Below are 13352 nucleotides of genomic sequence, written 5' to 3'. Positions count from 1 at the left end.
CGCGGAGCAGCTACTAAAAAGGCCTGGTCACATTTTTGCTTGAGTCTGGGGCAGGGGATGTGGAAAAGACCCATATTAGAGGATCTTAGGGACCTAGGGGCTGAGTGGGGGTGTAAAAGGTCTGAGATGTAAGATGGGGCCTGACCGTTGAGGGCTTTGAACACCATTAGAAATGTCTTGAAATGGATCCTTTGTTGTACTGGCAGCCAGTGAAGGGAGGGATGCAAGAATGGGTGTGATATGCTCCCACTTTTTTGACCCAGTCAACAGTCTTGCTGCAGCATTCTGAACCATTTGAAGGCGTGATATGAGGGACTGGAGAGACCAAGGTAGAGGGAGTTGCAGTAGTCCAGACGTGATGTTATAAGATAACTTTTTCCAGATCGTGGTATGGTAGGGAGTGTTTTAGTTTAGAGATATAATGCTGAGCTGGTAGAAGCTGTTCTTAGTTACGGAGGACATTTTGCTTATTAAAGCATAGCTCCGAATCAAAAATGACACCCAGATTTCTTGCAGAAGGTTTTGTGAATGAGGTTAGACTACTAGGTCAATAAAGATGGGATTTTTGGTTCTGGAGGGGCTAATGATGATCACTTCTGTTTTGTTGTTGTTAAGCTGTAGGAAATTATCCCCCATCCAGTCATTAATCTCCTTGAGACACTCCAGGATAGTCTGAAAGGAGTCTCCAGTCAGCTGTGACAAATATGAACTGATCAGTTCTTTAGTGTTGAAATGAGAGATCAAACACTTTGAGATCCTGAAGCATGTCACCGTTCTCCTCTCACAGCTGCACTAAGGGAACCAGGAAATACTGGATCTTTACTTTGATACTAAATGTGTTCAGTAAATACTGCAGGAACCAGCATGAACTGGCTCCAACCCTCTACTGACCTCAGAGTCTCCAGTCTACAGTGTGGACTCTCCTTCAGATCAGACAGCAGCTTCACTCCTGAATCCTGCAGCTTATTTTCACTCAGGTCCAGCTCTCTCAGATGGGAGGGGTTGGACTTCAGAGCTGAGGCCAGAGAAGCACAGCTGATCTCTGACAACCAGCAGCCCCTCAATCTGAATATAGAATAAATGATATAAGTTTAGAAGACAATGTTCCTGCTTAAAATCATTCAGTGTTTAATAATCTGTTCAGAGCTAAAGAATGTTTACAATGTAGGAGTTTGGAAAATGGAAACTCCAACACCTGAACCCAACAGGATGCAGGTTCAAAACTATCAAACATACAAAGTGAACTCTCATTAATATTGATGACAACGTGCTGAGATGTGGTGACTTCACCTCTTAAACTCTGTCAACTCCACCAGAGGCTCCTTTAATACAAACTGATGTTTTGCAGCCAAAGACAAATAAAAACCCACGGAAACTGATTTAAGATTCGACTCAAGATTACAAAGTTTCCAAAGATGACAAACATGTCAGAATGAAATTTGGGGGAAATGGGAACAAAAGCCATCTATAATATTTCTTTAAGGGAACAGCGGAGTCATCAAATCAAAGCATCTTCAGTTTAAACTCTTTAGTCACCACAGTGTCACATAGCTTCATAAACCCGTTGGATGTTCATTATATCATCATTTATTTAAAATCAGTAGGTGACATTTAATGTAAAGATCGAGAGTTTCAGAGATTCACAGTGAATTAGCCAATGTAGATTTTTCTTGTTTTATGAAGGTTTTAAATGTGCAGCTCAACATTGCTCTGCCACAGTCAATAGACTAAACCACAGAAAAAGAAACATACTTTAACAATAAAGGGCGTGTAAAGCAGAAATAAATTTGTGTGAGTTTGTGGAAAAACAAGCACTTTCTGCTGTGAAACGCTGTGGGCGTGTCAGTTAGAGGCGCTGGAGCCACGCCCATAGTTTGTGAGCCTAGCTCCAAAATTAAATTCTAAATGGTCGAATGGCTTGTACATGTTTTAAGTAAACACATTTATGACCTGTTTAATGTGTTTAGAAGAAAATGGCTGATTTTGCTTTACAAAGACTTTAAGATACTCAGAGTTGATCATCACTATATCAGCATACATCTGTAGATTAGTGTCAACACAATGTCCACATCATATTAATCACAGCACAGAAGTAAAAAAAAAAGAGAAGTGTCTGACCTCAGAGACTCCAGTCTACAGTGTGGATTCTGCAGAATATCACCCAGCAGCTTCACTCCTGAATCCAGCAGGCAGTTGTCACTCAGGTCCAGCTCTCTCAGATGGAAGGGGTTGGACTTTAGTGCTGAGGCCAGAGAATCACAGCTGATCTTTGACAAACTGCAGCCACTAAATCTGAATAAATAAAAATCAATTTATAATCATTTGAGTGACTTTGTCATTTTGTTATTGTGGATCAGCTTCTACAGACATCATCCAAACATCAACTCTGTGTCTGTGTTTGTGTGTGTGTCTGTCTGTCTGTGTCTGTGTGAGAGCAGCTTTATGTAGAAACATCAGTTCCTGCAAAATCTTGTGTTCTGAAGGTTGTTTAAAACAACATTATTCCTGAAAATGTGTTGAAGTCCTTTAGGTTTTTATATAAATTGATGTCTCACATGAAAATAAAACACAAATACTAATTTCATTTCTCAGCACACTGAAGGATAAATCCTACAGTTTCCTCACTAACATCAGTCCAGTTTGAGTTCAAACTAAACTCTGAACCAAAGTGTTCACACTAGCCCTTTTCACACAGAGATGCTGCTCCTAAAGAGGCATGACGGTACACGTCATGATAATGACATTTGTGTGTTTTCAAGGTGTTTCCCAGGTGTCCCCCTGTTAATCTAAAGATGTACCTGCTGCCTGTTTATAATTATTTGGATGCTGTTATAATGTATTGTGATTGAGATCCTGACTCACCAAACATCCTGGTTGCGTTTTTTGCTCTAAATTACGTAATTACGTAATCGCTTTTCCATATCGGTATTTTTTTCTTCATATAAATTGCCAAAGACACTTACAGTAACTAACAGTTTTTTGGTCATGTAATGTTGCTTTGTGGGTGCCAGCGGAACCACCTCCAGCTCAACGCCGGGAAGACCAAAGAGCTGGTGGGGGATTACCGCAGGCACAAACAACCCTGCACACAGGTGAACATCCTGGGAACAGACATTGAGATGGTAACATCTTACAGGTACCTGGGAGTTCACCTGAACAATAAACTGGACTGGACTGATCACACTGCAGCTACATACAAGAAAGGTCAGAGCAGACTGTATCTGCTGAGGAAGCTCAGGTCCTTTGGGGTGCAGGGGGACCTCCTGACCTCTTTCTATGACTCTGTGGTGGCATCAGACATTTTCTATGGAGTAGTCTGCTGGAGCAGCAGCATCTCAGCAGCAGACAGGAGGAGACTGGATAAACTTATCAAGAAGGCCATCTCCATCCTGGGATGCCCTCTTGACTCAGTGCAGGTGGTGGGAGAGAGCAGGATGATGATGTCATCACTGCTGATGCAGGAGTCCAACCTGCAGGTCACTGTCACAGCACCGAGCAGCTCCTTCAGCAACAGACTGATACACCCTCAGTGTGTGAAGGAGAGGTATCACAGGTCCTTCCTGCTGCTGTCAGACTGTACAACCAGCACTGCTCCCAGTAGCCTATTGACCTCACCCTGTACCCTGCACTGTGCAGTATGTCTGCACTGAGGTCACTTCTGTTTTGCACTCTGGTGAATCTGGTCAATTTCCTTAACACCCATATTTATTCCATATTTATATTCATATTTATTATCTGTATCTAAAATCTACGTCCCAAACAAAACAAAACAAAAACCTGCTGTTAATATGTCTATTTCTTCCCTTTTTTAATGTTATTGCTTATTTTTGCTATGGTTACTGTTCTTGTAATATGCTTCTGTTTTTGTAATATTCTGTCGCTGCTGTGACAAACAAATTTCAGGACAAATTTCAGGACATTAAAGGTTTTCTGATTCTGATTTCTCTTTATTTTGTTGAGTGACGGACCTGTGCAGTTATCAGATTGTCAGACCGACACACACTCGATGTGCGTGGCCAGCTTATCCATTCAGACTGGTTCCGTTCGCCAATGATCCGCCTCTGATACTCCAGAGGCGGATCAGCACTGGAGTGAAATTTCACCCTTCATCGCCTCTGAGACATTCGCACGGAGGAGAAGGCGGGGAATTGGTGCAGGAGCCCTGCATCCATACAAAAGTGTGAATGGGGCAACTGACAAACTTCAAAAACAGTTGTTGTGATTTGTGAAGAGAACTGAAGAGAATTTAAACCTTCTGTTATGATTTAAATTTTGTGAATAAACACTGTACATCAGTGGCGGCTGGTGACTGAAAAAATTGGGGAGGACAGAAGGAAAACCAGTCCACGGTGTCATGTTATTTTATACAAGTCAACTACTTATCCCTACTTTCTTATATTCAATGAAAATTAAGCAATAAAACAATGACTTACAAGAATTCTTTAAAAAATATTTTATTAAATGGCTACAAGACAAAAAAATACCATTGTATACCCCTTACGGGATTTGATCCCCAGTCACCTGTATGGCAGGTAACTGCTCTACTCACTGTGCTACCGCAGCAATCAGTGTACATACTTAACAACAGCATTGGACATCACACTCATCACTCATCACAATCGCCTGGTCATGCCACTAACGTTATGTCCTCCAGCAGGACGAACGAAACGAAAACTATGAATTATCTTTCTGACTGCTTCTCTCTGATTTCTCCGGACAGTTTTTTTTCTTACAGAAATGTGCTCATATTTCCTTGAAACCGATTCCAATACGCGGAAAACTCCATATTTCTTGCCCAACATGGCTGGCAGTGAAAGCTGTACAATACATCAAAGTATTTTTTGTTTACGGTTGTATAAATGTGAGAATGACATTTGGGAACTGTTATTGGACCAACCTACTGTCAATCTTGTATTCTGGTTGCTGATTGGTAAGGGAGGACGTCCTCCCTTAGTGCGTCATTTTAAGTGTCTTAGCCAATCATAGATCAGCATGAAAAAAATCCTGAATGCATTGAGTGAATGGAAGGAGATCTCCGTCCTCCTCTATCCTCACCTTCCTGCTCCCTGCTCCTCTCACAGACTGCTCTGTCTCCTCCGTCTGCAGCTGTCGCTGTTCAACCCTTTTAAGTGGATTTTCTTCCAAAGAAGAAACTCTTTTTTGTGATATAAGATATATATAATATTTTATAAATGATACTGAGATTTGGTAATGATTTATTTCAACCAGTTACTCTTTTTTAAAAAAAAAATTGATCTTCCTCTTGCCTCTAAAAAACAGAGGACCAACCTCCTCTGCTGTACAAGAGCAAAACACATGAACTGACCTCAGAGTCTCCAGTCGAGCGTTTGGACTCTGCAGTCCAGAACAGAGAAGCTTCACTCCTGAATCCTGCAGGAAGTTGTTCTGACTCAGGTCCAGTTCTGTCAGATGGGAGGGGTTGGACCTCAGAGCTGAGGCCACGACTTCACAGTGAGTCACTGACAGATCACAGCCAATAAATCTGTAATTCCAGATAATAAAACAGTTAAATTAAAATAAAATGTGACACTTTATTATGAAACTGATTCATTTCGCATTACAGAGCTCATTAACATGTGCAGCTGTATCTCAGCTGGTCAGTTACTGATCACCAGGTTTGTAGTTTGAAACTTGTGCTCCTTCTGTTCACGTGTCCTTGAGCAACATAATGAACCACAAATTCATTTTTTGGACAAAAGTGTCAAAAGACTAATGTAACATGAGTGACGAGAAGACGTGGTAAAAATACTGTCCTTCATTACATGTTTCATGCACAGCGCCAAAAGTATTCACCTCCCTTGAACTTTTCCACATTGTCATGTTTTAACCACAAATGTAAATGTTTTTTGTTGGGATTTAATGTGATAGACCAACACCAAGCGGTGCATAATTGTGAAGTGGAAGGAAATTGATACATGGTTTTAATTTTGTTTTTTTTTTAAATAAAAAACAAAAAAGTGTGGTGTGCAAAAGTATTCACCCCCCTTCACTCTGATACCCTTAAATAAAATCCAGTTGCCTTCAGAAGTCACCTAATTAGTGAATGGAGTCCACCTGTGTGTAATCTAATCTCAGTGTAAATACAGCTGTTCTGTGAAAGACGCAGAGGTTTGCTAGAGAACAGTAGTGAACAAACAGCATCATGAAGCCCAAGGAACACACCAGACAGGTCAGGGAGAAACTGAAGGCCAGGCAGGGAGAGCATTGATCAGAGAAGCAGCCAAGAGGCCCATGATAACTCTGGAGGAGCTGCAGAGATCACCAGCAAACGTGGAGGAAGGTGCTCTGGTCAGATGAGACCAAAATTTAAGTTTTTGGCCTAAATGCAAAACACTATGTGTGGCAGAAAACTAAGGCTACGTTCAGTGGAGGGACAGTGAGGTTTTAGACCTCTTAAGTATTTGGGGGGACGCTTCTGTGCAAGCTAAACTTGAAGGGTCCTATCGGAATCGATCCGTTTAAGAAAGCATTTCGAGAGAAATGTCCGAAGGGGGCCATAGAAGGACTTGGTTGCAATGCCAACATAAAGTGAAAAGCCTGAAGGCTAAGTTCAAAGAGGCTTAAGACTGGGACCAATGTAGTGGTAGTGGTCGGATTACATGTCCGTTTTATGAAGAGCTGGACCGTGTATTAGCCGACAGGCCAAGCGTTCAGCCATTAGAGCTGCTGGATAGCTCTGTGGCTGTAGCTGAAGAAGAGCCAGTGAAAAAAGTTCAGCTGGCAGTCATGACACAGACGTCGACACAGGTAAGATAACAATCTGACACTGACTCACCGAATTATAGACCCAATAATAAATACTGTTCTCAGATTGTTGTCAGGAAAGTCTCCTAAATCTTTGTGGAAGACACTGCGCTATGCAAACTTCACGTGACTGTTATATTTCTGTACTGTTGTGGTATTTCGTCCACTTGGAAATGCTCTCAAGTATTAAACTCAAGTGCTTGTTTATATTTTGTGCATCTTTGATACATCTTATTCATCTGCTTTTAATCTCTTATATTAATGTGATGACTGTTGCATTAATAGTATAATCAACACCAACTGCTGAACAGCATCATTTCTTCTCTGAGCTCGGTGATGGTAAAAATCCTCCACTGAACTGAACCTGATGAGCTCTAAGAGAATGAACCTTGAGGTCATCTCAGGAGCTGCTGTCTGAGAAAATCAGCTGATAAACACACAGACTGTGGCTGCAGCTTCAGTGAAGACCACAGCGCTGTTTTCTCCTCATATATTTAGTGTTCCTGTCATGAAGATCTTGACCTCCGGGCTGTGAATTTGTTTTGGAAGTGAGTGAAAGAAAGAACAATATATGTTTTTAAGCCCTATTGTTTTTCGAATTACTATTTTTTGTCCCAGTAGACCGCATTTTTCACTGCCTGAACATGGATGAAAACGTTATAATCAAGGAAAGCGTGTTTTGGCCTATAACTCCCAGATAGCTTATCGTACATTCAAAAACCTTGTATCCACATGTTGCCTCAACTGTGTTGAATGTCGTTATATAGGCTATGCCCATTTCCGCCTACCATTTTTCTCCACTTTGGTGTGTCCGAATGACATGAAACTCAGGTTCCTACTTCCCCATGAGCCCCTGGGGCTCTGTGCAAAATTTTGGCCGATGACCACAAGGTGGCGGTCTTTAAATTCAAGTATTTTATATCTCCACATCGGTTGGTTGGATCGAGACAAACCTTGGTACAATCATTGCCAATGCCCTCCTTAGGATAGCTGACAAAAGTGTTACAAATCCGCAACTAGGTGGCGCTCTGGTGGCAGTCTAATTAGTGTGAATGCTGCAAGCGTATTGTTCTTGTAAAGTTTATCATTATTCTTCCGTACGCTGTTTGGCACATATCTCCTCCTACAAATCTTGACCGATTCAAACCATTCAAATATCAAAACGTTCAGCTTGTTTAGGACATGATGGCGTCTATTTTTCTTATACTTTTGGAAATATTCAGCTTTTTCTGCCAAATTTTTCCCATTCATCCTTATGGGGATTTTTTTCAATTTTCATTCTGCTATAACTTCAGCATACGTTCAGCTATTCAAACCATTCAAACATTCAAATGTTCAGCTCGTTCAACTCTTTCAACATTCTGCTTTTCAATTTTTCAATAATTCAGCTTTTTCCCCAAAAAAATTAACATTGAATCAAATGGGAAAAGCTTCAAATCCTCTTCAAAACTCACTGACTTTCAACCTCATCTTGTTCCTCATACGTTGAGCGAGAGACACCATTCCAACTTTAAAACGGTCTCAAGACCTTGAACTATTGTCAGTGTATTCAGTTTTTAAAAATTTAGTACGGTTCAGAAAATATCGCAGTTTTAGTTTTAAGGATTTTTAGCCCCTCTTCTGATTTTATAATGGGTGTGTATTGCGTGAGCTAGAGTGGGTGACATCATCGCTAGAGTGGGGAGCTGTTCGAAGAATGGGAGAAGAAAACTGTCTTCAGCTTAATTTTGATCCCAAATCTTTTACTTGACACAGACAATATATGGATAGAAATGTAGGAAAACTTCTTGGGTGTCAGCTGGTTGCCTCAGTTCAGATGTGGGACTTACAGTTTTGGATTTAGAAGCCCGGGAGCGACACGAACCCAAAACCTTGGTCCATAAGCCGCAATGTTAATTTTGAGCCCAGATTTCTGGCCGAGAGCAGACGGTACCTGATTTGTCTCTCGCTGCTGTGCCCTCATTTCTCACTCGACCAAAATGAAAATAACATCACCGTGTTCAGCAAGGTCTCCTGTCACTCAACATACACATTATATGGCGATTACCATTACCGTTCTTTCAGAAATCGTAGGAGTTTGGGAGAGGTTCTCCCAGTCGTTTCTAATGGGGACACTTTGATCTTACACTCTGTACTTCTCCGCGTGTGTATCTGAAGAATTGGTGTGTATTGCGTGAGCCAGCGTGTGTGACATCATCGCTACAGTGTAGAGCAGCTGGAAAATCTGGAGAAAGAATTCTCTTCAGCTGGATCTGGATTCCACATCTTTCACTTGACATAGGCAATATATACATAGAAATCTAGAAAATCTTGTTGGCTTGCTCCATGGTTGCTCCTGATCCAGCGTATGTGTGGCCATTTTAAGCTCTTCCAGCACTCTTACTCTACATCTTTTACCTTTTCATCCTTTTTTCACGTATTTGAGCTCTTTCGCCCTTTAACTTTGATACATTTGCATCCTTTTTTCACCATTTTAACCTCTTCCAGCCCTCTTACTCTACTGCTTATCATCCTTTTGAGCCTTTTTTCACCATTTTAACCTCCTCCAGCCCTCTTACTCTACTGCTTATCATCCTTTTTAGCCTTTTTTCACCATTTTAACCTCTTCCAGCCCTCTTTCTCCACAGCTTTTCACATGTTTTCACCTGTTTAACCTCTTCCAGACCTTCTTACTCTACAACTTTTCCTACTTTTTCACCTTCTTAACCTCTTCAATCCCTTCTTACTCTACAACTTTCATGTTTTCACCCTTTTAACCTCCTCCAGCCCTCTTACTCTACTGCTTGTCATCCTTTTTAGCCCCTTTTCACCATTTTAACCTCTTCCAGCCCTCTTTCTCCACAGCTTGTCACATTTTTTCACCTCAATAACCTCTTCCAGACCTTCTTACTCTACAACTTTTCATGCTTTTTCACCTTCTTAACCTCTTCAATCCCTTCTTACTTTACAACTTTTCATCCTTTTTTCACATTTTAACCTCTTCCAGCCCTCTTAATCTACAGATTTTCATAATTTTTCATCTTTTTAAGCTCTTCCAGCCCTCTTACTCTACAACTGTTCATATTTTTTCATCTATTTAACCTCTTCCAGCCCTCTTACTCTACTGCTTGTCATCCTTTTTAGCCCCTTTTCACCTATTTAACCTCTTCCAACCCTCTTACTCTACATCTTTTTACCTTATCATCCTTTTCTGAACTATTTGAGCTCTTTCATCCTTAAACTTTTTTACCTTTTCATATTCTTTTCACCTTTTTAACCTCTTCCAGCCCTCTTACTCTACAACTTTTCATATCTTATCACCATTTTTATGTCTTCCAGCCCTCTTAATCTACAGATTTTTATATTCTTTTCACCTTTTTAACCTCTTCCAACCCTCTTACTCCACATCTTTTTACCTTTTCATCCTTTTCACCTTTTTAACCTTTTCCAGCCCTCTTACTCTACAGCTTTTCATCCTTTTTCACATTTTTAAAATGTTTTGGTCCTCGTCAGCCCTTAACTTTTCACCTTTTTAAGCTCTTTTAGCCCTATTACTCTACAGCTTTTTATCCTTTTTAGATATTCATGTTTCTGCCTTTTCAACTCCTTCAAACAAACAACTTCATGTTTAGGTAGAGAAACTGTTCAGCTATCAAAATGTTCAACTTTGTTAGTCCATTAAACCTATTACTTTTAAGCCTTTCTGCCTTACCAGCTATTGGAAAATTCTGCTTTTTCTGCAAAATCCCAACCATTCAGACTATAGTTTTATGCATTTCCGGCAGTACGTTCAGCAGATTTCGCTTCAGTCTTCAGCATTCACACTGTATTTTCGCAGGAAATGCAAATTTTTCTAGTTAAATATTTGGCACTCATGTCAATGAAATTCATAGGGGTGGTATAGAGTGGCCCCTGTAACTCACACACCAAAAATGACCAGTAGGTGGCGCTATTATCAAGATTAAACCATTTTTGACCAATAAGTCCAACATAATATGTTGCACATTGTCATTCTGTGGACCTTCCTGACAAAAAGTTATTAAAAGAATTGTTATAGTCCAAAAAAACCGCACAAAATATAAAACAACAATTTCCTGCACATTGTGGTCAAACAGACAGACTTGCATATCTTCACCAAATACAGTCCAATTACCACAAAACATTTGCTAATTGTGTTCCATGGCCCAATGAGGGTTTTTGCAACATTCGGTGCAAATTGGCCAATAGGTGACGCTTTTTTTGCTAAATGACGAAACAAAAGCTTGACTGCCTTCCCTTTTGATTGTACATTCAGGCCTTCTCCACCAGAGGGTAGTGCTGTCTTGCTAATGGATTCAAACCTTGGTTTAGGAGTCTGCTTGTACCGCCACAGCTTTGCTTATGGTCCCAAGGTCCCGTCTCATCACAAAAGGTGACCAGGGCTTCGCTGTCTGTCAGGGCTTACATTATTTAATACCAGCAGGAGTAGGCCATCAAATTATAAAGGAACAACTTCCTCATTCCGATATGGACCAAAGTTAACATGTTTGATAAGAGTCCAGCCCTGAACACAATGGCCAATATACAATCATAGTGAAAGTGCACATGTTGGACACATTAAATTAAATTACATTTAACCCCTTCCTGCACTGTCCGAAGCACGGACAGTTAAGAGATGCGTACTCAATAATCAGGCGACAGCAACATGCACCGACGCACGTCGCCTGCGAGGGCCCGTTCATCGCTGCTTGCATCTTTATTTTAATATTATTGCTGTTTTAAATGTAGCTGTTTGCAGGCTGCATAGTGATGAGGTCATGTATCCGTTTGTGTCTGTCAGATTAATAACTGTATTATGATGATGTGAAACACAGTGACGTTTGTTTACCACCAAACTTCAGAACAGCAACAGACAATCTTCTCTCTGATGGCCTGTTTGCTTCTGTAGATCATATAGAGCCAATGAGGATGATGGGGATGAAGACTTGGATGTTTTGGGCTCCTAACATTCTCTCAATCAATAATCATAGATATTGTATTAATAGTGAAAATGAACAGAACAGTCCTTCATATAAAACAAAAACTGCTGAGAAGATATATGATGATAGAAATAAGAGAATAAAAGCTATAATGAAAAAGCTTAAACTTGAAGGGATATGAGTTCCATCAAATTACAGTTATTACATGTCTGTATATGTATATGTGTTTCTGTATATAATAATCACAATAAACTGACACATTATAGAAACACAGTGCAGACATTATTCAAACTAAAGTCACTCTGTTGTGATCAAACGATGACTGTCAGAACATTTTCAACACAAACTCTGAAGTCTTCAAGTTTTCCTGCTGGATTTGTGGAGCCTCCATCAGCCAAAGACACACAGACAGAAGATGATGAAAGACTGGACTTACCGAGCCTTTCTGCAGTTCCTCACAGCTGGAATCAGTCTCTGTCGTCCCTCCCATGATGTGTTGTACTTCTGTGTGTCCAACTCATCCAGAACCTCCTCTGACATCTGCAGCATGTAGGCCAGAGCTGAGCAGTGGATCTCAGAGAGTTTCTTCTCTGATCTGTTCTCTGACTTCAAGAACTCTTGAATCTCCTGATGGACTGAGTGGTCGTTCATCTCCGTCAGACAGTGGAAGATGTTGATGCTTCTGTCAGGAGAGATCTCATCTCTGTTCATCTCCTTCAGGTTGTTGATGGCTCTCTGGATGATTTCTGGCCTGTTGTCTGTCTGACCCAGCAGGCCTGCTAAGAGTCTCTGGTTGGACTTCAGAGAGAGGCCATGAAGGAAGCGAACAAACAGGTCCAGGTGGCCATTTTTACTGTCCAGGGATTTCTCCATGGCTCTGTAGAGAAAGGTTTCCAGGGATGGGTAACTGTTATACCAATCTCCCATGAAGTTCTCCACCACCTTTGTATTCCTGTTGGTGAAACAGTGGAACATGTAGACTGCAGCCAGAAACTCCTGAACGCTCAGATGAACAAAGCAGTAGACTGTTTTCTGGAAGATCACACTCTCTCTTCTGAAGATCTCTGTACAAACTCCTGAGTACACCGAGGCCTCTGTGACATTAAGACCACAGCGCTCCAGGTCTTCTTGGTAGAACATGATGTTTCCTGTCTCCAGATGTTCATACGCCAGCCTCCCCAGCTTCAGAAGAACTTCCCTGTCAGCCTCCGTCAGCTCCTGTGGACTCGTCTCACGTCCCTCATCGTACTTCTGCTTCTTCCTCTTTGTCTGAACCAGCAGGAAGTGTGAGTACATGTCAGTCAGGGTCTTGGGCAGCTCTCCTCTCTGGTCTGTAGTCAACATGTGGTCCAGAACTGTAGCAGTGATCCAGCAGAAGACTGGGATCAGACACATGATGTGGAGGCTCCTGGAGGTCTTGATGTGTGAGATGATTCTGCTGGACAGATCTTCATCACTGAACCTCCTCCTGAAGTACTCCTCCTTCTGGACGTCAGTGAAGCCTCGTACTTCTGTTACCCTGTCCACACATGAATGAGGGATCTGATTGGCTGCTGCAGGTCGGGAAGTTATCCAGACGAGAGCCGAGGGAAGCAGCTTCCCCTGGATGAGGTTTGTCAGCAGCACGCTGACTGATGACTTCTGTGTGAC

At 41.3% G+C, this 13352-nt stretch overlaps 1 protein-coding gene across 1 annotated transcript; it reads right to left on the bottom strand.

Moving 5' to 3' along the window:
- Positions 1-899: 899 nt before the first annotated feature.
- Positions 900-12677, bottom strand: LOC115566027 (NACHT, LRR and PYD domains-containing protein 14-like; the record flags this gene model as incomplete). Its single annotated transcript, XM_030391771.1, has 4 exons — positions 12139-12677; positions 5327-5503; positions 2119-2292; positions 900-1065 (listed from the first exon to the last, which is right to left on the bottom strand). Coding segments are annotated over exons 1-4 (1056 nt in total), but the record flags the coding sequence as incomplete, so codon positions are not given.
- Positions 12678-13352: the final 675 nt, after the last annotated feature.

Source organism: Sparus aurata, chromosome 16, assembly GCF_900880675.1.
Source record: "Sparus aurata chromosome 16, fSpaAur1.1, whole genome shotgun sequence".
Lineage (NCBI taxonomy): Eukaryota > Metazoa > Chordata > Actinopteri > Spariformes > Sparidae > Sparus > Sparus aurata.
This window is presented reverse-complemented; position numbering and strand designations above follow the sequence as displayed.